Source organism: Anolis sagrei, chromosome 7 (genome assembly GCF_037176765.1).
Source record: "Anolis sagrei isolate rAnoSag1 chromosome 7, rAnoSag1.mat, whole genome shotgun sequence".
Classification (NCBI taxonomy): domain Eukaryota; kingdom Metazoa; phylum Chordata; class Lepidosauria; order Squamata; family Dactyloidae; genus Anolis; species Anolis sagrei.
This window is the reverse complement of record NC_090027.1, coordinates 6,402,758-6,426,964: the sequence shown is the minus strand read 5'-3', so window position 1 is coordinate 6,426,964 and position 24,207 is coordinate 6,402,758. Positions and strand designations below refer to the sequence as shown.

The 24,207-nt window shown below is 43.9% G+C and overlaps 1 protein-coding gene across 2 annotated transcripts in view; it reads left to right on the top strand.

Moving 5' to 3' along the window:
* The window catches only part of EBF2 (EBF transcription factor 2), a 392,720-nt gene that overhangs the window by 356,252 nt on the left and 12,261 nt on the right, over positions 1–24,207 (top strand). The window contains exons 14-16 of one of the 2 annotated variants that reach the window (XM_067470673.1): positions 900–1,085; positions 8,729–8,896; positions 22,252–22,952. In XM_067470673.1, the coding sequence (XP_067326774.1) occupies positions 900–1,085; positions 8,729–8,896; positions 22,252–22,268 (371 nt within the window). In that variant the 3' untranslated portion in view covers positions 22,269–22,952. Of the gene's footprint in view, positions 1–899; positions 1,086–8,728; positions 8,897–22,251; positions 22,953–24,207 lie in introns of those variants that run through there. The other variant, XM_067470672.1, reaches the window with a different exon arrangement.

Here is a 24,207-nt window from a genome sequence, read left to right as displayed (position 1 = left end):
ACTTCTCTGGTTGAGTTAGTCTGCAGTGCCTTTCATGTTCCTTGATTTGTGTGTTGGGCAATGCTGCTGCTTTTGGTGGTCCCTCTGTAGACTTGTCCACAGCTGCATGGTACACGGTCGACTCCTGCAGAGGTGAGAGGATCCCTCTTGTCCTTTGCTGAACGGAGCATTTGTTGGATTTTCTTGGTGGGTCTGTAGGTAGTTTGTATGTTGTGTTTCCTCATCAGCTTCCCTCTGCGGTCAGTGGTTCCCTTGATGTCTGGCAAGAACACTTTTCCTCTGGGTGGATCTTCATCTTGACTCTCGTGGCTGGTTCTTGTTCTTGCAGCTCTTCTGATGTCTGAGGTGGAGTCTCCATTGGCCTGGAGAGCCCAGTTGAGGTGGTTCAGTCCATCTTGGAGGAGCTGGGGTTCGCAGATTCTTTTTGCACAGTCTACCAAGGCTTTAATGGTGCTTCTTTTTTTTTTTACTTGGGTGATGGTTGTAGATATCTATCTGTGTGTGTGGGTTTTCTGTAAACGGTGTGACCCAATTGTTGATCTGGTTTGCGGAAGACTAGGACATCTAGAAAAGCCAGTCTTCCTTCATTTTCTTTTTCCATGGTGAACTGGATGTTTGGGTGGATGCTGTTCAGATTGTCCAGGAACCTGTTGAGTGTCTTATTTTCGGAGAAACACAGTAGTAGGGGCACAAGTCCAACTTGTGCCATCATGACTTACTAAAAGGTCACCAGCCAGGAATCACTAATTAATGCAAAGATGTAGCTGAATGCATTTTATTTTCTTTTTTTTAACTAAACACAATAGAAAGCAAACCAGGTAAGTGAAGACGGTATGACTGAGAGAGATCATCGTGTTGGCCTCGACTGCCGGCACTCACTGGGTGTTTCTGTCTTGCAGGTTACATCCGCAACACAAGCAGCATCTCCCCCCGAGGTTACTCTTCCAGCTCGACCCCTCAGCAGTCTAATTACAGCACCTCCAGTAACAGCATGAACGGCTACAGCAACGTCCCCATGTCTAACCTGGGCGTGCCTGGCTCGCCTGGATTCATTAACGGCTCTCCCACAGGATCTCCCTATGGCTGTGAGTTCTCCGCATTTCCCCTCCTCTTCCCTCCGTCCAAGCTGACCTTTGGTTAGGTTTAAGCCAAGAGGCAATCTGCCACAAAATGCTGGTCCTTCTTCTGGGGTGACATCTTGGAAGGTTTCCCAATACGGCAATCAGACATTAAGTGCCAGGTAGATGCAGAATGAGCCTGCAAGGGGAAACATCCCTGTCTCTGACATCAAGCGGAGTCCTTCTGCCACACGTCTAGTGCCCAGTAAAGTTGCATTGTATAAACCATAAATTAGCCTATGATCCTGTGTTGTGAATGTCATTTCCTAATTTATTTATTTACTGCACTTGTAGACCGCCGTTCTCAGCCCTAGGGCGACTCACGGCGGTGTACAACATATAAAAACAGGTACAATTTGCAACATAAGCAATATCACAAACAACAATAAACGACATCACTATCAATAGTACAATTACATTAAATCATTCGCGACGTCTCATCATTGAATCACAATCCAAATCTCGTTATCCATGTTCTGTTCCAATCGTCATTGCCAATTGTTGCAGCATTTACTCAAACGCCTTCTCAAACAACCACGTCTTTAGTCTCTTGCGGAATGTCATAAGGGAGGGCGCCAATCTGATGTCCACAGGGAGGGTGTTCCACAGCCGGGGGGCCACCACCGAGAAGGCCCTGTCCCTAGTCCCCGCCAGGCGTGCCTGTGAGGCAGGCGGGATCGAGAGAAGGCCTCCCCGGACGATCTCAAAGTCCTCGTGGGCTCATAGGCCTAATGGGTTCTATCATAAAGATATGGGAAAAGTTTACTAAATTGCAAACACTTTGTTTTTGCGGGACATCTTGCAGCACATTTTGTTATAGTTTTTCAATTAATCTCTCAGAGAGTCTCAAGCAATTCAACATAGTTTGTGGCAATCACCTAAACAAAGTTTCTAGAATCAAAGTAAGGGCTGCACAATTAAAGAGGAAATACAATTTTCAAACTAGGAAGAGAAATGGATTGCTGTGAGATTTCTGGGCTCTATGTCCATGTCCCAGAAGCATTCTCTCCTGATGTTTCGCCAACATCTATGGCAGGCATCTTCAGAAGTTGTGACAGGGCTCAGGTTGAATTGTAATATTTATTTATTGATTTATTTACGACATTTATATGCCGCCCTTCTCACCCTGAAGGGGACTCAGAGCGGCTTACTATATATATATATATATACACACACACACACACATACAATATATTATATTATTAGCATAGTACAATATCAGTATTAAATATTACTATATTGTATTATACCATTATATTGTAATATTATTAGTAATATGACATGTAATTTAAATATATAATTATGGTATAATATCATTATTATATTGCATTACATTATAATATTATAAATATTATATGTATATACAATATATTATATTATATTATTAACATAGCACAGCAGTCAAGATGGAACTGTCCCCTGGCCCCCTCTCTTTTCAGTCTGGCCCAGAGTGGCAGTTGGTGCTGAGGGGAGTGGTCCCCAACTGATGACGTATGCAGGAGACAAGATGGAACTGTCCCCTGGCCCCCTCTCTCTTCACTCTGGTCCAGAGCGGCAGTTAGTGTTGGGGGAAGGGGCGTCCAACTGATGAAATATGCAGGAGACAAGGTGGAACTGTCCCCTGGCCCCCTTTCTCTTCACTCTGGCCAAGAGCAGCAGTTGGTGCTGGGGGAGGGGTCCCCAGCTGATGACGTATGCAGGAGACAAAGTGGAACTGTCCCCTGGTCCCCTCTCTCTTCACTCTGGGCCAGAGCAGCAGTTGGTGCTGGGGGAGAGGTCCCCAGCTGATGACGTATGCAGGAGACAAAGTGGAACTGTCCCCTGGTCCCCTCTCTCTTCACTCTGGGCCAGAGCAGCAGTTGGTGCTGGGGGGAGGGGTCCCCATCTGATGACATATGCAAAAGGCAAGATGGAACTGTCCCCTGGCCCCTCTCTCTTCACTCTGGCCCAGAGCCGCAGTTGGTGCTGGGGAAGAGGTCCCCAACTGATCACGCATGCAGAAGACAAGGTGGAACTGTCCCCTGGTCCCCTCTCTCTTCGCTCTGGGCCAGAGCAGCAGTTGGTGCTGGGGGGAGGGGGTCCCCAAGTGATGACGTATGCAGGATACAAAGTGGAACTGTCCCCTGGACCCCTCTCTCTTCACTCTAGCCAAGAGCAGAAATTGGTGCTGGGGGAGGGGTCCCCAAGTGATGACGTATGCAGGAGACAAAATGGAACTGTCCCCTGGCCCCCTCTCCCTTCACTCTGGGCCAGAGCAGCAGTTGATGTTGGGGGAGGGGTCCCCAACTGATGACATATGCAGGAGACAAGGTGGAACTGCCCCCTGGCAGTGGTCTGTGGTTTGCTGTCCTCCACACTCACATGTTGTGGACTCCATATTGTATACTGCAGATAAAGCTGTCCAAAGCGGCATGGTACTATTACATCCCTTGAGCTTGACTGGTTGAATTTGATGCGTCAAAGAGTTTCAAATCCATTTAACAGTAGCATTGTCTAGCCCACATTTTACCAACCTGTCTGCTACAATACTGCCATGTCATTATTTATTTATTTATTTATTTCAATTACTTATACCCCGCCCTTCTCACCCCCGAGGGGGGAGTCAAACAATGGCACAATTCGATGTTACAAACAACGGCACAATTCGATGCCTGAATCAATAAACAAACAATAGCTACAACAATTTAGACAGTTAACAAGTTAAAAACATTAGTACATAATAAAAACCTTATTGGAATTAAGATACACTACATCAACAGCATTCCCCTGATTCACCAAGTGTGTAATTCTATGAGAGATTACAGTTAGATTACAGCATGAACAACCCATGCACACACTTATGATTTAGAGTTTTTTTCTTAGCAGATAAGGCTACGCTGTACCTTTTTAAAAAGCTTGCTTACCATGACAGAAAATGCACTAGAATACTTGGAACGGTCTGTAGCAATGCTGGAATGAAATGTGAATCTTCCAAGTTCACATGCAGTCATTGTTCATCCACCTACAAGGCTTAATTGATTTCCTAAATTCTCTCCAGCCCACATTTCACAATGAGAACATCTCGAATTTTTGTTTTTTAATAATACGTTGCCTGTTTCAAAGAGTCGCCCTCCAAGAAAGAAATTTGAAACGCCTATTGATTTTACATTGAGAGTTTAAAAATGGCCAAACAGATGTTTGGTGTGTGTGTATATATATATATATATATATATATATATATATATATATCTTACAGACTCTACATCCTGGCTGAGATATTTGTGCCAAGTTTAAGCTCCCGGGGAAACAGAGAAATTTTTACAGCTGAGTTATAAACCCCTGACAATAAGAGTTTACAATGAGATGCTGACAGACCCTTGAAAAGTTTTTTTTAAACGAAGTAGTCTGTGAGAAGAGTATGTGCAGAGTAAAATCCAGCTGCGGTTGTGTGGGCATGCCACAGATTGGTGTCAGCAAAATGAGTGTTTTCACCCTAAAATGGAATCTCGTTTTCCATTTGAACCATTTTGTACAACTTCTGAGTACTTCTTTTTAAAAAACCAAAATACTACTTCTGAAACAGTCTTAACCAAGTCTGATTAAAATTATAATCCTTCCCCATAGCCATACTGCATGGGGATGGATTTGTAGTTGAATGCATCCGAATGGCACCAGACTGGGAAAGGTCATTCAAAAACATTGGTTCCAAACCTTTTTTTTTCACCAGGGACCACCTTGACCAGCGACTACTTTGACCAGGGACCACTCTCCAACTTTAGTACCAAAAAGGGTTACAAATCTGTTTTTGGTCAACTTTAGATTTGGTTTGGTTATTTGGGGTGCTGATTCAGAAAATTGCATTGGATAGACTACATCAGCTGTAGTTTCTGATACAGAACATATGCCATCCAGTAGTCGCCATCTGCTCGCCACTTTGACCAGGGACCACTTTGACCAGGGAACACTCTCCAGCATTAGTACCAAAAGGATATAAGTCAATTTTTTGTCAATTTTAGATTTTGTTTGGTTTTTTGGGGTGCTGATTCAGAAAATTGCATTGGATAGACTACATCAGCTGTAGTTTCTGATACAGAACATATGCCATCCACTTTGACCAGCGACCACTCTCCAATATTACTACCAAAAGGATATAAGTCAATTTTTGTCAATTTTAGATTTGGTTTGGTTTTTTTGGGGTGCTGATTCAGAAAATTGCATTGGATAGACTACATCAGCTGTAGTTTCTGATACAGAACATATGCCATCCACTTTGACCAGCAACCACTCTCCAATATTATTACCAAAAGGATATAAGTCAATTTTTGTCAATTTTAGATTTGGTTTGGTTATTTGGGGTGCTGATTCAGAAAATTGCATTGGATAGACCACATCAGCTGTAGTTTCTGATACAGAACATATGTCATCCACTTTGACCAGGGACCACTCTCCAATATTACTACCAAAAGGATATAAGTCAATTTTTGTCAATTTTAGATTTGGTTTGGTTTTTTTGGGGTGCTGATTCAGAAAATTGCATTGGATAGACTACATCAGCTGTAGTTTCTGATACAGAACATATGCCATCCACTTTGACCAGCGACCACTCTCCAATATTACTATCAAAAGGATATAAGTCAATTTTTGTCAATTTTAGATTTGGTTTGGTTATTTGGGGTGCTGATTCAGAAAATTGCATTGGATAGACCACATCAGCTGTATTTTCTGATACAGAACATATGTCATCCACTTTGACCAGGGACCACTCTCCAATATTACTACCAAAAGGATATAAGTCAATTTTTGTCAATTTTAGATTTGGTTTGGTTTTTGGGGGTGCTGATTCAGAAAATTGCATTGGATAGACCACATCAGCTCTAGTTTCTGATACAGAACATATGCCATCCAGTAGTTGCCATCTGCTCGCCACTTTTACCAGGGACCACTTGACCAGGGAACACTCTCCAACATTAGTTCCAAAAGAATATAAGTCATTTTTTGTCAATTTTATATTTGTTTTGGTTTTTGGGGTGCTGATTCAGAAAATTGCATTGGATAGACCACATCCGTTCTAGTTTCCGATACAGAACATATGTCATCCAGTAGTCGCCATCTGCTTGCCGGGGACCACTTGACCATGGACCACTCTCCAACATTAGCACCAAAAGGATTATGAATAAACTTTTAGTCAATTTTGGATTTGGTTTGGTTATTTGGGGTGCTGATTCAGAAAATTGCATTGAATAGACCACACACAGAACATGTGCCATCCAGTAATTGCCACCTGCTCACCCACAGAAAACCATATTTAATAATCTAGAGCTGATGTGGTTTATCCAATGCAATTTTCTGAATCAGTACCCCAAATAACCCCAGGAACAGGTCAAAAATGAAGACACCAAGATGACCCCGCTACCAAGCACCTCATGGAACAGTTCCACTCAGGAGGAGGAGAAGCAGCAGTAGTCAGGAGGCTTGTTGTCATGCCTTTCGTGGGTAGTCAGCCTCTCCCCTCCCAACATCCCCATTGCCTTGGCACTATAAGAGGGATTTGCGAGACCAGTCGCTCTCGTTGCAACGGTGTAACGATGAGGCCGCGGACCATAGTTTAGTACTTGGGAACCACTGGTGGTTCGCGGACCACAGGTTGGGAACCACTGTTCTAAAATATGGGCCTTCAGCTTGCTCATCCTGCCACATTTCACAGATGGAGATCAGAGAGAGATGTCATAATAATAATAATCATCATCATCATCATTATCATACAAAAGAATGTTTGGCACCATCTTAACAATTAATACTGGAACAATAGAAGAGACACCTACATTATAGAATTTATGCAGTTTCAACATCACTTTAACGAACATTGCTCAGTGCTATGGAATTTCTGAGTGTTAAGTTTGGTACAGGCTAAAGAACTAGTAAAACTACAACTACTACGATTTCATAGCATTGAGCCATGGCAGTTAAAGTCATGGAGCCCCCAGTGGCACAATGGGTTAAACCAGTGGTTCTCAACCTTCCTAATGCCGCGACCCCTTAATACAGTTCCTTCTATTGTGGTGACCCCCAACCGTAACATTATTTTCGTTTTTACTTCATAACTCTAATTTTGCTGCTGTTATGAATCATCATAACAAAAAAAATAAATACCCAGTACACCCAAATTTGAATACTAGTAGGATTGGAGGGGAGCATTCTGAACTCTACCAATGATGGAATTGACCAAACTTGGCACACAGAGCTCCCATAACCAACAGAAAATACTGGAAGGGTTTGATTGACATTGACCTTGGGTTTTGAGTTGTAGTTCGCCTACATCCAGAGAACACTGTGGGCTCAAATAATGATAGATCAGGACCAAACTTGGCACGAATACTCAATATTACCTGTCCAAACGCATTTTCCTCTATGTACCATCGCGGAGATTAAGATCATCCGGAGAGGCCCTGCTTTCCGTCCCGCCTTTGTCACAGGCGCGACCTTCTCGGTGATTGCTCCCCGGCTATGGAACTCCCTTCCTTGTGAGATCAGGTCGGCCCCCTCCCTCCTGTCCTTTAGAAGGATGGTAGAAACTTGGCTGTGGGACCGAGCTTTTGGGACAGGGCAATGAAGCGACAATGGGAAAGATGACAGGACCAATTGGATTTGATGCGGATGGCTAGGACGGTTTTAAATTGTGTTATTTTAAATGGTATATTTTAATATTTAGATAAATGTTTTTTAATGTTTATGTATTGTATCCAGGCATTGAATGTTTGCCATGTAAATGTTGTGCTCTGCTCTGAGAAGGGCGGAATATAAGTGTTTTAAATACATAAATAAATAATAAATATGCCCAAATGTGAACACTGGTGGAGTGTGAGGAAAATAGACCTTGACATTTGGGAATTATAGTTCACCTACAATCAAAGAGCATTCTGAATCTGACCAATGATAGAATTGGGCCAAATATCCCACGCAGAACCCCCATGACCAACAGAAAATACTGTGTTTTCTGATGGTCTTTGGCAACCCCTCTGATGCCCCCTTGCAACACCCTCAGACCCCCTTGTGCCAACAAGACTGAAGACGGACAAGTAGAAAGTTTAAATCGAGGGAGAGCTCAGATGAGCTCCTTCTGTCAGCTCCAGCTCCCCATGCATGGACCTGAGAGTAGCCTCCCACAAGGATGGTAAAACATTAAAACATCTGGGTGTCCCTTGGGCAATGTCCTTGCAGGTGGCCAATTCTCTCACACTAGAAGCGACTTGCAGTTTCTCAAGTCTCTCCTGGCGTGAAAAAAAGCTAAAGTCATGTCAAACTGCAATCATTCTAAAGTTTAGAAGTTCCCCAAACCACCCTGTCCTTATTGAAAAGCAAGCCAAGGACTGCAACAACAAATACGAGAGTGAACAGCAACATCTACTCTATATATCCCCACTTTTAAAACTTGGTAAAAATATATTTGGAACTAGATGAATGCACTTCATCAGGTGGATGGTAAGTTTTTTTCTATTTACAGATTAGCATATGTAAACTTTATGTAAAACCTTTGTCTGCATAATGAGCCATCTTGGGTAGTGAGACTTGAGGATAGATTGCAAGAGAGGTGGTATTTCTTATGGGATGTTTCTGTTTTCTCTTTTCCTCAGTGATGTCTTCAAGTCCAACTATTGGCTCATCCAGCGCTTCCTCCATCCTTCCATTCTCCTCTTCTGTCTTTCCTGCGGTCAAACAAAAGAGTGCCTTTGCCCCCGTCATCCGACCCCAAGGGTCTCCTTCTCCAGCTTGCTCCACTGGCAATGGAAATGGGTTTAGAGGTAAGCCATGTTTGATTGCCCTGCCTCCAGTAACTGGAATTGCTAAGACTATGAATCTCTTCCAAACAATGGAAATGTGTACTCACTTTCAGCTCTGAAAATAAGATCATGAGAAATGTCCTGCGTGCAAATACAGTTATTCCATCTACTTGCAACACTGACTTAGAAATTTGCATTGTTTCCGGGGTTCTTCATCCACCCAAGAACAGAATCAGGACAAGCCTCAGAAAAAAGGAATAGGAAATACCTCACTTTGTGGCTCCAAGGCTAGAAACTGGGATTTAATGCACAAACTACAGGTGATCTGAGCATTTGCAAGTCGAGTGACATGGATGACATGGTCAACCTCTGAAGTTAGGCAAAAACTAGGATGGGAAATCTAGTAGTACAAAGTTTCCTTCTTCAGAGACCACTATACCAGTCACTGAGAAAGTTCAATTGCCTAGAACAGTCAACCTTCCTAATGGTGACCCCTTACTACAGTTCCTCATGTTGTGGTGACCCCCAACCATAACATTATTTTCGTTGCTCCTTCATAACTGGAATTTTGCTACTGTTATGAATCCTAATGTAAATATCTGATATGCAGGATGTATTTTCATTCACTGGACCAAATTTGGCACAAATACCCGACACGCCCAGATTTGAGTACTGGGAGGGGATTGATTTTGTCATTTGGGAGTTGTAGTTGCTGAGATTTATAGTTCACCTACAATCAGAGAGCATTCTGTACTCCACCAACGATAAAATTGAACCAATTTTGGCACACAGAACTCTCATAACCAACAGAAAATACTAGAATGGTTTGGTAGGCATTGACCTTGAGTTTTGGAGTTGTAGTTCACCTACGTCCAGAGAGCACTGTGGACTCAATCAATGATGGATCTGGTCAAAACTTGGCATGGATACTCAATATTCCTAAATGTGAACATTGGTGAAGTTTGGGGAAAATAAACTTGACATTTGGAAATTGTAGTTGCTAAGATTTATAGTTCACCTTACTTACTTACTTAGGCGATCCCTCATTGCCCAAGTAAGATTGTCCTCCAAATTCGATGTCCTGGTGGTGGGTCTGTAGGTGACTGTGGAGCCCTATTCTTGACTGACATGTTCTCCCACAGTGAGGGCATTGGTTTCCAGGTGGAAGGCAGTCCCGGACAGGGTTGGCTTGATGTGCCTTCCTCTTGGCACATTTCTCTTTTTTTGTCCTCCATTCGTGCCTCTTCAAATTCTACAGCACTGCTGGTCAGAGCTGACCTCCAGCTAGAGTGCTCAAAGGCCAGGGCTCCCCAGTTCTCAGTGTCTATGCCAGAGATTTTAAGGTGGGCTTTGAGCCCATCTTTAAATCTCTGTTCCTGTCCTACAACATTCCATTTTCCATTCTTGAGTTTGGAGTAGAGCAACTGCTTTGGGAGACAATGGTGGAGGACAATCGCTTCAGCACTGGTGGTCTTTGCTTCTTGCTGACATTTGTCCGCCTGTCTTCCCAAGAGATTTACAGGATTTTATGTTTATGTTTATGACCCCCAACAATAACATTATTTTTGTTGCTACTTCATAACTGGAATAATTGATACTGTTATTAATCATAATGTAAATATCCGATATGGAGGATGTATTTTCAGTCACTGGACCAAATTTGGTGCAAATATCCAATATGCCCAAATCTGAATACTGGTGGGGTTGGGAGGGGATTGGTTTTGTCATTTGGGAGTTGTAGTTAACCTACAATCAAAGAGCATTCTGAACTCCACCAATGATGGAATTGAACCAAACTTGGCACACAGAACTCCCATGACCAACAGAAAACACTAGAAGGCTTTGGTGGGCGTTGACCTTGAGTTTTGGAGTTGTAGTTCACCTACATCCAGAGAGCACTGTAGACGCAAACAATGATAGATTTGGACCAAACTTAGCCCAATTTCTCAGTATGTCCAAATGTGAACATTGGTGGAGTTTGGAGAAAAATAGACCTTGACATTTGGGAGTTGTAGTTGCTGGGATTTATAGTTCACCTACAATCAAAGAGTATTCTGAACACCACCAACAATAGAATTCAGCCAAACTTCCCACACAAAACCCCCATGACCAACAGAAAATACTGTGTTTTCTGATAGTCTTTGGTGACCCCTCTGACACCCCATCACAACCCCCCCCCCCAGAGGTCCCCCAGATTGAGAAACGCTGGCCTAGAAGGCATTTACAAGCCATGTAACTGGCCATTGTGGCAAGTAGGTCCTGCATTTAATTAATAAGGAAAACTTTTATTGTATCCTTAAACCCTACACGTTGTCTTTATCCCCTTAGTTCCTGATAGAGAACATGGTATTTGAACGCTTCCACAGTGCTGAATTGTTATTCCAGTTTGCATGAAGGTTTTCATTAAGTCTGCACAAGGGAGGAAACCCACATGATGTTTGGCTTCCAGAGTGGTGTTAGGAAAGGCATGCAGATACCCTCAGATAACCCGCCTTGTGCCACGTGTTCTTGCTCCCTGCATGCCATCTGCTATGTATTCCTGTTCTCCAGCCAGACATGGTAGGACAGGGGGAACGCTGTGGGTCTGAAAGCAACCCCCTTGTCTGCTCCCCCAAATTGATAGCAGGTGTCCCGATCAGAAAAGCCTCGCCTTTACTTTGCGTCCGCCGTCAAAGCTGCTTAAAAACAGTGTGGAGGAGATGTAATGTGACGCGAGGCAACGTGAAGTGATGAGTACTTTGGTGTCTAATCATCTCATCACAGATGTAAGGCAGCAAATTGGAAACTGCTGGAGCAGCGTGAAGGAATGGCTGCCCACCTCGGCCTATAGTTTGTTCCACTCATCAGGACGAGAAAACAATTCCCTCTGTTTCCAAGCGTTCAGGATGTGAACCTTGTTGCTTCTGTCACCAAAATTTTGGCAACGGCCTGCCCTCTCAGTATAGAATCATAGAATTGTCGAAGGCTTTCATGGCCGTAATCACTGGGTTGTTGTAGGTTTTTTTCGGGCTGTATGGCCATGGTCTAGAGGCATTCTCTACTGACGTTTTGCCTGCACTTTGGCAAGCATCCTCAGAGGTAGGATGCTTGCCAAAGTGCAGGCGAAACGTCAGGAGAGAATGCCTCTAGACCATGGCCATACAGCCCGAAAAAACCTACAACAACCCAATCATAGAATTGGAAGAGGCCTCATGGGCCATCCAGTCCAACCCCATTCTGCCAAGAAGCAGGAAAATTGCATTCAAAGCACTCCCGACAGATGGCCATCCAACCTCTGTTTAAAAGCTTCCAAAGAAGGAGCCTCTACCACACTCCAGGACAGAGAGTTCCACTGCTGAACAGCTCTCACAGTCAGGAAGTTATTGTCGAAGGCTTTCATGGCCGGAATCACTGGGTTGTTGTAGGTTTTTTCGGGCTACATGGCCATGGTTCACCTCACTACCTCTGAGGATGCTTGCCAAAGATGCAGGCGAAACATCAGGAGAGGATGCCTCTGGACCAGTGATGGGCAACCTTTTCATAGAATCATAGAATCAAAGAGTTGGAAGAGACCTCATGGGCCATCCAGTCCAACCCCCTGCCAAGAAGCAGGAATATTGCATTCAAATCACCCCTGACAGATGGCCATCCAGACTCTGTTTAAAAGCTTCCAAAGAAGGAGCCTCCACCACACTCCGGGGCAGAGAGTTCCACTGCTGAACGGCTCTCACAGTCAGGAAGTTCTTCCTCATGTTCAAATGGAATCTCCTCTCTTGTAGTTTGAAGCCATTGTTCCGTTCCGTCCTAGTCTCCAAGGAAGCAGAAAACAAGCTTGCTCCCTCCTCCCTGTGGCTTCCTCTCACATATTTATACATGGCTATCATGTCTCCTCTCAGCCTTCTCTTCTTCAGGCTAAACATGCCCAGCTCCTTAAGCCACTCCTTATAGGGCTTGTTCTCCAGACCCTTGATCATTTTAGTCGCTCTCCTCTGGACACATTCCAGCTTGTCAATATCTCTCTTGAATTGTGGTGCCCAGAATTGGATGCAATATTCCAGGTGTGGCCTAACCAAAGCAGAATAAAGGGGTAGCATGACTTCTCTAGATCTAGACACTATGCTCCTATTTTTTTTTTGTATAAATATTTATTGCACATTTTTAAACATAGACATACTTTCATACGTACTTACATACAGTAAGGTTGCACGTTGTTCAGTACAATTATAATCCCACAAGTAAAACATAGCGAGCAGTCATGATTTATACCTGTCTCTACCTATGCAACCCTACAGTTCCACGCATACCTGGGAGATGGGAAAGGGGGGGAATGGATATAGGTATGAGGAAGGGAAGTGGTGGGAATAGGGGAATTGGAGGGGGAAAGTGCGGTTGTGTACCATGCATCCAATTGACTTCCCAACATTTGTGAGGTGACTAATTCTATGCTCCTATTGATGCAGGCCAAAATCCATTGGCTTTTTTTGCAGCCACATCACATTGTTGGCTCATGTTTAACTTGTTGTCCACAAGGACTCCAAGATCTTTTTCAAGCAAGCTTTTCGGGTTGGTGTGTCAAAATTCGCCAAAAACCTGAGCATAATTCAGGTGGGGTGCCACCAGAGGCGGCCTTAGGTAATTTTCAATGGTAAGCAAACAGTATTTTGGCGCCCCCCCCCCCCAACCAATCATTGATATATATTTTCTGTTCGTCGGGGGAGTTCTGTGTGCCATATTTGGTTCAATTCCATCATTGGTGGAGTTCAGAATGCTCTTTGATTGTAGGTGAACTATACATCCCAGTAACTACACTTGCCGCACTTGCTCCCTTGCATGGCCCGCTTTGGGTCCAGAGGCGTGCCTGAAGAACCCGGCATGTGCACCAAAAGTCACCTCTTCTCCTGACTTTCTCCTCAGCCATTGGAACCAAGAGAGAGAGAGAGAGAGGTGGAGATGCCCACCTTTCCTGAAGGTAGGCGTAAAAACAAAGGAGGGAGCGGAGGTGGGAGATACCACCAGCCGGAGGGGCTCTCTCTCTCTCTCTCTCTTGGTCCCAATGGCTGAGGAGAAAGTCAGGAGAAGAGGCGACTTTGATGCGCACACTGGGGTCTTCAGACATGCCTCCGTATCCGAAGCGGGCCAGGCGTGGCGGCTCTGCCCCTTGGCCCACCCGCAGATTGGGGAGAGGAGAGGAGGCAGGTGGAGCACCAGGGGATCGGGAAAGGGAGCTGGTCATGGGGAAGGGATCGAACGTGGAGAACGATTGAGCGCTGGCTCTTCTTGCGCACCCGGTGGCTGGAGGGAGCAGGAACGAGAGGGGCTTAGCGAGGCTCAAGGGCCCGGCCCCTTTGGGAAGAAGATCGCCCAGCAGGAAGCAAGAAAGCCGAGGCTCCCCCCGGACTGCTAGGGCTGTTGTGAGCTAAGGGGGTGCTCCTCAAGTGGTGGTCGAGGGGCATTTACAGAGGCGCCTCTGCGCCCCTGGCAAAAAAAAAGTGTTCTGCAACCGCTTACTTCGCGTAATGGACGAGCCGCCCTTGGGTGCCACTTTGAGAAATAAACCATAATTTTGCGATATTTATAGTTTAAATAACAAAAATGCATAATTGCAATATATCACTGTATTCAGTAACCCAAAATCTAATTATTTAACTTACCTGTTTAGTGACTTCTTTGTTCAGTCAGTTTCTTTTGTTGGTCTTGATATTATTTAACTTGTGTGGGTTGCCGTAAACTAAGATAACTGAGTGGGAGGAGAAATTCTTTAACTAAGCTGCCTATGAGTGACTTTTTTGTTGCTGAATTTCATTGACTAAATGCTCAATTGAAGGTTGGTATTTTGTACACTTCAAGCCCAAACAAGTGCTACTAACAATTGAACCAACCTTAGCATACAGAACTCCCATGGCCAACAGAAAATACTGGATGGGTTTGGTGGGCATTGACCTTGAGTTTGGGAGTTGTAGTTCACCTACCTCCAGAGAGTACTGTGGACTCAAACAATGATAGATCTGAACCAAACTTGGCACGAATACTCAATATGCTCAAATGCGAACACTGGTGGAGTTTGGGAAAAACAGACCTTAGCATTTGGGAGTTGTAGTTGCTGGGATTTATAGTTCACCTACAATCAAAGAGCATTCTGAACAAAAAAAGAAGTGTTATCTCTACATACTTCCAGAGGTGCCATTAGAGGCTATGGTCTCAATCAAAAGGGAAGGCCTTTGTGACGAGGAAAGGAACATTACAGACGTGATGGTGCTAGTAATGAGAGAAATCTGAGCATCTCTAAACCTTGAGCTGCACATGTCCAGCGCCATAGTGTATCTTGTTACCAAACTGAGGCTGCTTTTTCAACAAGTTACTGGAGTATCCCTCAGAGGCTGCCTCAGAAGAAGCTAATGGGGGAGTTGAATAGTTACATGTCACCGCACTTCCTTTCTTAAATAATTGTACCTGACTTTTTTCCCAGACATTCTAAGCCCAGGTCTCTCTTTTAATCACTGCTGACTTTATCTATTCTGAAGTGTGATCATTTCCAATGATGGTTCACCATGTCACAGCGAATGCCCAAAACATTGAGTGGAGTAGATGATCCTCAACAAACATTGTGCGAATGTCCTCAAATGTAGTGATGCATCAAGGAAAAGCTGTCTAATATCTAATTGTGATTGTTGAGCATTCAGCGATAAGGAAAATATATATAAATTTGAGGGCATTCACAAAATGCAAGGCAAGAGGCAGCCGCTCCAAGCAACTAAAAAAGCAATGCAAACCAGTCTCCTGGGAGATGGAACAACACACACACACACAACACATATACACAGACTAGGCCACAGCAAAGGCTTGGGTGATAAAGGAAAAATTTGGTTCTAAACTCGTTTCGTTTCTAGGGAGCACTGGTGTTTCGTTTTTTTGGTTTTTTTTTGGACTTCCGAAATTTCCAATTTCAAAATTTTGAAATTTACGAAATGTTGTTAATTACGAATCGATTCGTTAATGAGGTGGGCGTGGTAATCTTGCAAAGAGCGATGGATGACAGGGGGATGAGGTGGGCGTGGCCTTCAGGAGGAGCTTGGCGAAGCCACGCCCACCTCATCCCCCAGCCATTCATTGCTCTTTGCAGGCAGCCAGGGCAGGGGAACTGTAAGATTACTTTTGAAATCTTACAGTTCCCCTGCCCTGGCTGCCTGCAAAGGGCGATTGATGGCTGGGGGATGAGGTGGGCGTAGCCTTGCAAAGCCACGGATGCAAAGAGGGAGGAGGTGGGGGTTAGGGTAACAGCTGTTCCTGAACGCCACGCCCCCAGCATTTATGATTCACTAGCGCAAGCATGGGGAACCTTCGGCCCTCCAGGTGTGGTGGACTTCAACTCCCACAATTCCTTGAGGCTCGGCATTGGCCCCAAAGGCTTACCTTGGCCCAACGAGGTTTGTTTGGCTCTTTTTCATGGAGGACGGGCAGCAAAGGGGGAGAGACGAGCGTAACGTAGCTGTGCAGATGGCGAGGAAGGAGGGAGAGAGCGGGCGGAAACCCCTGCGGGCAACGCGCCTCCTCGCCGCTTCGGCCCTTAGCAGCCGCCCCGCATGGACCCCCTCCCTAGCAACGACGCCGGCTGAGTGACGAGGAGGAGGCGCGTTGCCCGCAGGGGTTTCCGCCCGCTCTCTCCCTCCGAGGCCAGTCTGTGGGCTCCGCATCCTTCCTCACCATCTGCACAGCTACGTTACGCTCGTCTCTCCCCCTTTGCTGCCCGTCCTCCATGAAAAAGAGCCAAACAAACCTCGTTGGGCCAAGGTAAGCCTTTGGGGCCAATGCCGAGCCTCAAGGAATTGTGGGAGTTGAAGTCCACCACACCTGGAGGGCCGAAGGTTCCCGACCCCTGCACTAGCGGATCGTAAGAAAGATGGCGGACGCGGCTTCGATATGGGCAAAACACTTCCGGGTTGCTGAAACGCGTCAATATCGCTTCTAATTATTAAAACGAATAAATAACGAGTAACGAAAATAACGATCTGGATCGTCCAAGCCTAATGGCTAGTACATAATAAATCACTAGTTGAGGCTTGAAGAAAGTTCCTATTTCCAACAGAAAAAACTACCCAAACATTTTCAAAAATAAAAATCCCATAAAAGGGAAGGAAGAAAACTTGGTAAGTTGGAGAAAAAGAGGGAAGGGAGAAAGAAGGGAGGGAGAAAGGGAGGGAGAAAGGAAGGTAGGTAATAGGCCTGGGTAACAACGGAAAATTTTGTTTCTAAAATCGATTCGTTTTTTGGGTTTTTTTGCGTTTCGATATTTAAAAGAATTCCGATTTTTTTTTAAAAAGTTCGATATTTACGAAATTTTGTAAATGGTAAAAAAATTACAAAACAATGATGAAACAATAACGAAACAATAACGAATCGATTCGTTAATGGCGGACGCGACTGCGCAATACGCTAAAAAACCTCCAAATGGCACAGGGGGAACTTCTGAAGCTTCCCTCTCCCTCTGTTGTTGACTGTTGGTGTGATATTATAATTTTTTTTCACTAATTAAACAAAAAACAACTATAAAACTTGCCCCAGACATGCGGAAATAATAACGAAACGACCTCAAACTGATAACGAAACGAATACATAACGAAATACGAAGCATTTACGAAACGAATTGAAACATTCGTTTCGTTTTTAAGTTGCTCCAGAATGGTTCGTTATCGCTTCGTTAACAAAAAAAATAACGAATTTTTAACAAATTACGAATTAACGAAACGAAACGGCCCAGCCCTAGTAGGTAAGTTGAACAAAGAGAGAGGAGGGAGGAAGACAGAAAGAAAAAGGAAGTGAGAAAAAGGAGAGTTAGGGCTGGTTCTCCTTTGCAACTTGTTAAGTAGCAAAAGTTCCATACTTTGCAACGTGTTAGTATTATTCACAATACGTGCGGAGCGTATGCATGTCATCTCAGTATCGGAATGATTTTTTTTTTGAGGATTTTTGACAAGATTCATCAAGCATTTCATTGAATAATGGCTATCTTTTGAGGTTTAATACAACGTAGCCCATCTCTAATTCCTTCTTCCATTTCTCTCCAATTCAATAAACTGGAGAGAAAGACAGACGAGAATCCCGTTGGGATAATCACTACCGTTCCTATATTCCCCTCCTCATTGTGGAACGTCGTGTCCTGCATTGAACCGCCTTTATTGAAAAGTTACATTGAATCAATATATAGTAATACAGGCAAAAATAATTACAGCTCTGCGAGTGGTGTAAGACCTTAATCTGAAGCTCACAAACATTCAATAAAAAGTAGTGTGGACTGGGAAATAGGCTTTTGACAGCATAGCCTCAAAGGGGAGGGCGAGGAGAAGAGGCAAGAAGCCTCTGAGAACAACATTTAGGCTATACGTGCCATTCATAACCACCGTCCATTCCATGCCAGGAGACATGACTTTGGAAGGAATATGTTCATATTCCGGTGTTTAGTCACTAAAGTGGTGTTTCTCAAACTTCCTAATACAGTTCCTCATGTTGTGGTGACCCACAACCATAAAATTATTTTTGTTGCTCCTTCAAAGCTGTAATTTTGTGACTGTTATGAGTTGTAATGTCAATATCAGATATGCAGGATGGATTTTCATTCACTGGACCAAATTTGGCACAAATACACAATACACCCAAATTTGGATACTGGTGGGGTTTTGATTTTGTCATTTGGGAGTTGTAGTAGCTGGGATTTATAGTTCACCTACAATCAAAGAGCATTCTGAACTACACCAACAACGGAATTGAACCAAACTTGGCACACATAACTCCCATGACCAACAACTGGTAGGGTTTGGTGGGCACTGACCTTGAGTTTTAGAGTTGTAGTTCACCTATATCCAGAGAGCACTGTGGACTCAACCAATGATGGATCTGACCAAACTTAGCATGAATACTCAATATGCCCAAATGTGAACACTAGTGGAGTTTGGGGAAAATAGACATTGACATTTGGGAGTTGTAGTTGCTGAAATTTATAGTTCATCTACAATCAAAGAGCATTCTGAGCCCCACCAATGATAGAATTGGGCCAAACTTTGAACACAAAAACCCCGTGACCAACAGAAATTATTGTGTTTTCTGATGGTCTTTGGTGACCCCTCTGACACCCCCACATGACCCCTCCGGGGGTCCCGACCCCCAGGTTGAGAAACGCTGATTTAGGCTATAAGCACCATTAATAACCACCGTCCATTCCATGCCAGGAGACAGGACTTTGGAAGGAATATGTTCATATTCCTGTATTTAGTCACTAAAGCGGTGTTTCTCAACCTTCCTAATGCCGCGACCCCTTAATACAGCTCCTCAAGTTGTGGTGACCCACAACCATAAAATTATTTTTGTTGCTCCTTCAGAACTGTAATTTCGTGACTGTTATGAGTTGTAATGTCAATATCTGATATGCAGGATGTATTTTCATTCACTGGACCAAATTGGGCACAAATACACGATACACCCAAATTTGAATACTGGGGGGATTGATTTTGTCATTTGGGAGTTGTAGTAGCTGGGATTTATAGTTCACCTACAATGGAAGAGCATTCTGAACTCCACCAATGATGGAATCGAACCAGTCTTGTCACTCAGAACTTCCACAACCAACAGAAAATACTGGAAGGGTTTGGTGGGCATTGACTTTGAGTTTTGGAGTTGTAGTTCACCTACATCCAGGTAGAGCACCGTGGACTCAAATAATGATGGATCTGGGCCAAACTTGGCACAAAGCCCCAATATGCCCAAATGTGAACATTGGTAGAGATGGGGAAAAATAGAGTTTGACATTTGAGAGTTGTAGTTGCTGGGATTTATAGTTCACCTACAATCAAAGAGCATTCTGAACTCCACCAATGATGGAATTGAAACAGTCTTGTCACTCAGAACTTCCACGACCAACAGAAAATACTGGAAGGGTTTGGTGGGCATTGACCTTGAGTTTTGGAGTTGTAGTTCACCTACATCCAGGTAGAGCACCGTCGACTCAAACAATGATGGATCTGGACCAAACTTGGCACAAAGCCCCAATATGCCCAAATGTGAACACTGGTAGAGATGATAGAAAATAGAGCTTGACATTTGGGAGTTGTAGCAGCTGGGATTTATAGTTCACCTACAATCAAAGAGCATTCTGAACTCCAGCAATGATGGAATCGAATCAGTCTTGTCACTCAGAACTTCCATGACTAACAGGAAATTCTGGAAGGGTTTGGTGGGCATTGACCTTGAGTTTTGGAGTTGTAGTTCACCTACATCCAGGTAGAGCACCGTGGACTCAAACAATGATGGATCTGGACCAAACTTGGCACAAAGCCCCAATATGCCCAAATGTGATCACTGGTAGAGTTGGTGGAAAATAGAGCTTGACATTTGGGAGTTGTAGTAGCTGGGATTTATAGTTCACCTACAATCAAAGAGTATTCTGAACTCCACTGACGATAGAATTGGACCAAACTTCCCGGAACCCCCGTGACCAACAGAAAATATCGTGTTTTCTGATGGTTTTTGGTGACCCCTCTGACACCCCCTCACAACCCCCCCAGGGGTCCTGACCCCCAAGTTGAGAAAAGCTACACTAAAGGCACAAATTTAACAAAAGAATGTTTATCCTACGACACCAAAGCTGTGAAAAACACACCTCCATTGGCCCTGCAAGACTCGCAAGAGTTTTGGCCTCTCTTTGATGTGATATAAAAGAACCTTTTGAAATATCATAAGAAAACAACAAAAACCCTCTGGAATTGTTTTGAAGCAAATCAAGAAACTCAATCCTATCAGGTTTAACTCTCTAAGCTTGTGGATCTGAACTGAGTGTTCAAGACCAGTCTTCTCAAAATGCTTTGTATCATGGTTGAGATAGCTCACAACAAGATAGGCACTAGTTGTTGTTCATTCGTTCAGTCATGACCTCATGGACCAGCCCACGCCAGAGCTCCCTGTCGGTCGTCACCACCCCCAGCTCCTTCAAGGTCAGTCCAGTCAAAAAGATACGGCTGATCTGTACTGGTTTGTTTTCATGAATTCAGCAACCGAATCTGCCAAATCCTCCAAATCTGGTACACAAAAACCAGATTTGGAGGATTTGAACCTGCAACCTGTCCTGCTGGGTTCAGTCCTGCTGGCACAGGGATTTAACCCGATGCGCCACTGGGGGCTCCAGCTTCAGCTTCTGCCAACCTAGCAGTTCAAAAACATGCAAATGTGAGTAGATCAATAGGTACCACTCCAGCAGGAAGGTTATTTATTTATTTGTCGTGTCAGAACAACCAGTCTAACAGAACAAAGCAAACAAACAGAAAAATACACAACTTGTGAGTTTGGTAGTTGATTAAATGTCCTTTGACCAGTATCTGGCCACTTGGAGTGCTTCCGGTGTTGCTGCAAGAAGGTCCTCCATTGTGCATGTGGCAGGGCTCAGGTTGCATTGCAGCAGGTGGTCAGTGGTTTGTTCTTCTCCACACTCGCATGTCGAGGATTCTACTTTGTAGCCCCATTTCTGAAGGTTGGCTCTGCATCTCGTGGTGCCAGAGCACAGTCTGTTCAGCGCCTTCCAAGTCGCCCAGTCTTCTGTGTGCCCAGGAGGGAGTCTCTCATTTGGTATCAGCCATTGGTTGAGGTTCTGGGTTTGAGCCTGCCACTTTTGGACTCTCGCTTGCTGAGGTGTTCCAGCGAGTGTCTCTGTAGATCTTAGAAAACTATGTCTAGATTTAAGTCGTTGTCGTGCTGGCTGATACCCAAACAGGGGATGAGCTGGAGATGTCTCTGCCTTGGTCCTTTCACTATTGGCTGCTACTTCCCGACGGATGCCAGGTGGTGCAATACCGGCTAAGCAGTGTAATTTCTCCAGTGGTGTGGGGCGCAGACACCCCGTGATAATGCGGCATGTCTCATTAAGAGCCACATCCACTGTTTTAGTGTGGTGAGATGTGTTCCACACTGGGCATTCATACTCAGCAGCAGAGTAGCACAGCGCAAGGGCAAATGTCTTCACTGTGTCTGGTTGTGATCCCCAGGTTGTGCCAGTCAGCTTTCGTATGATATTGTTTCTAACGGTGCTCCATGCAGTCGTGCCAGCCACATTACCTTGAAGGCATCTAAAGACAATGCCGGCTCTCCGGTTTAGAAATGGAGATGAACACCACCCCCCAGAGTCGGACACAACTGGACTTAATGTCAGGGGAAAACCTCTGAGAATGCTTGCCATAGATGCAGGCGAAACGTCAGGAGAGAATGCCTCCAGAACATGGCCATATAGCCTGAAAAAACCCACAACAACCCAGTGATTCCAGCCATGAAAGCCTTCGACAATTACAATATCTTAATTGCCTGTTTCTGAATTACAGGGACGTTCATTATTAAATCTATCTTGTTATTTCTCTTTCCTACAGCACTATGTTATTATTAAAAACAAGGAAAAGGAAAATAATGCAAAGAGACCAGAATAAAATCCCCACCCCACCCCCAAGGAACTGAAACTGACATTGGAGCAATGCAAGGGGGGGATTCAGAAGCTATTCATAACTAATCTCCCATCCATGATCGACAGGAAGCAATAAAATGGCCTGGACCCACCAACTGGAAGTCTTGCTGAATGGGACTTGCTTGTGAATGAATATTATGAATGGATCTTGCAATTGGGTGATCTAGCTCTAGCTTTCCTAGAATATTTTCAGAGTGGTGGTTGTGTTTCCAAATATGGAGAGAGAAAAAATATCTCACATGTGTATATATGTATTCCAGTGTATCTCATCAACTGAACAGTTGACGAGTTAGTGCCTCCACTAGAAAGCATAATATTTTAGATCAGTGGTTCTCAACCTTCCTATTGCCGCGGCCTCTTAATACAGTTCCTCATGTTGTGGTGACCCCCAACCATAAAATTATTTTTGTTGATACTTCATAACTGTAATTTTGCTACTTTTATGAATCATAATGTAAATATCTGATATGCAGGATGTATTTTCATTCACTGGGCCAAATTTGGCACAAATACCCAAATTTGAATACTGGCTAGGGTTGCCGTACTGCAACTGCTCTAACCCTTGCAACTAATTTGCATATTATGCAAATGATTGTAATTGTTCATAACACACATTCTGATTATGTAAATTCAGTACAAAAATCGTTGCTTTTTTGGTTCCATTGTGTTTTAGCTTTGTTATCTATATATATATTAAAATGCTCTGTTTTGAGTGACATCATAACTCAAAATCCGCTGGATGAATTGTCACCAAATTTGGCCACGAGACACCTACTAACCCAAGGAGTGACCATCACCCAAAAATGATTTTGTCATTTAGGAGTTGTAGTTTCTGGGATTTATAGTTCACCTACAATCAAAGAGCATTCTGAACTCCACCAATGATGGAATTGAATCAGTCTTGTCACTCCACAGAAAATACTGGAAGGGTTTGGTGGCCATTGACCTTGAGTTTTGGAGTTGTAGTTCACCTACATCCAGAGAGCACTGTGGAATCAAACAATGATGGATCTGGACAAAACTTGGCACAAATACTCAATATGCCCAAATGTGAACACTGTTGGAGTTTGGGGAAAATAAACCTTGAAATTTGGGAGTTGTAGTTGCTGGGATTTATAGTTCACCTACAATCAAAGAGCATTCTGAACTCCATCCATGATGGAAACAAACTTGGCACACAGAACACAGAAAATACTGGGTGTGTTGGGCATTTTCCTTGAGTTTTGGAGTTGTAGTTCACCTACTTCCAGAGAGCTTTGTGGACTCAAACAATGATGGATCTGGACCAAACTTGGCAAGGATACTCAATATGCCCAAATGTGAACACTGGTGGAGTTTGAGGAAAATAGACCTTGAAAGCTGTAGTTGCTGAGATTTATAGTTCACCTACAACCAAAGAGCATTCCGCACTCCATCAATGACGGAATCAAACTTGGCACACAGAACTCCCATGGCCAACAGAAAATACTGGGAGGGTTTGGTGGACATTGACCTTGAGTTTGGGAGTTGTAGTTCACCTACATCCAGAGAGCACTGTGCAATTAAGCAATTATGCATTTGGATTAAACTTGGCATGGATACTCAATATGCCCAAATGTGAACATTAGTGGAGATTGGGGTAAACAGACCTTGAAATTTGGGAGTTTTAGTTGCTGGGATTTATAGTTTACCTACAATCAAAGAGCATTCTGCACTCCACCAATGATGGAATCAAACTTGGCACACAGAACTCCCATGACCAACAGAAAATACTGGAAGGGTTTGGTGGGTATTGATCTTGAGTTTTGGAGTTGTAGTTCACCTACATTCATGATGGATCTTGACCAAACTTGGTACGGATACTCCATATGCTTAAATGTGAACA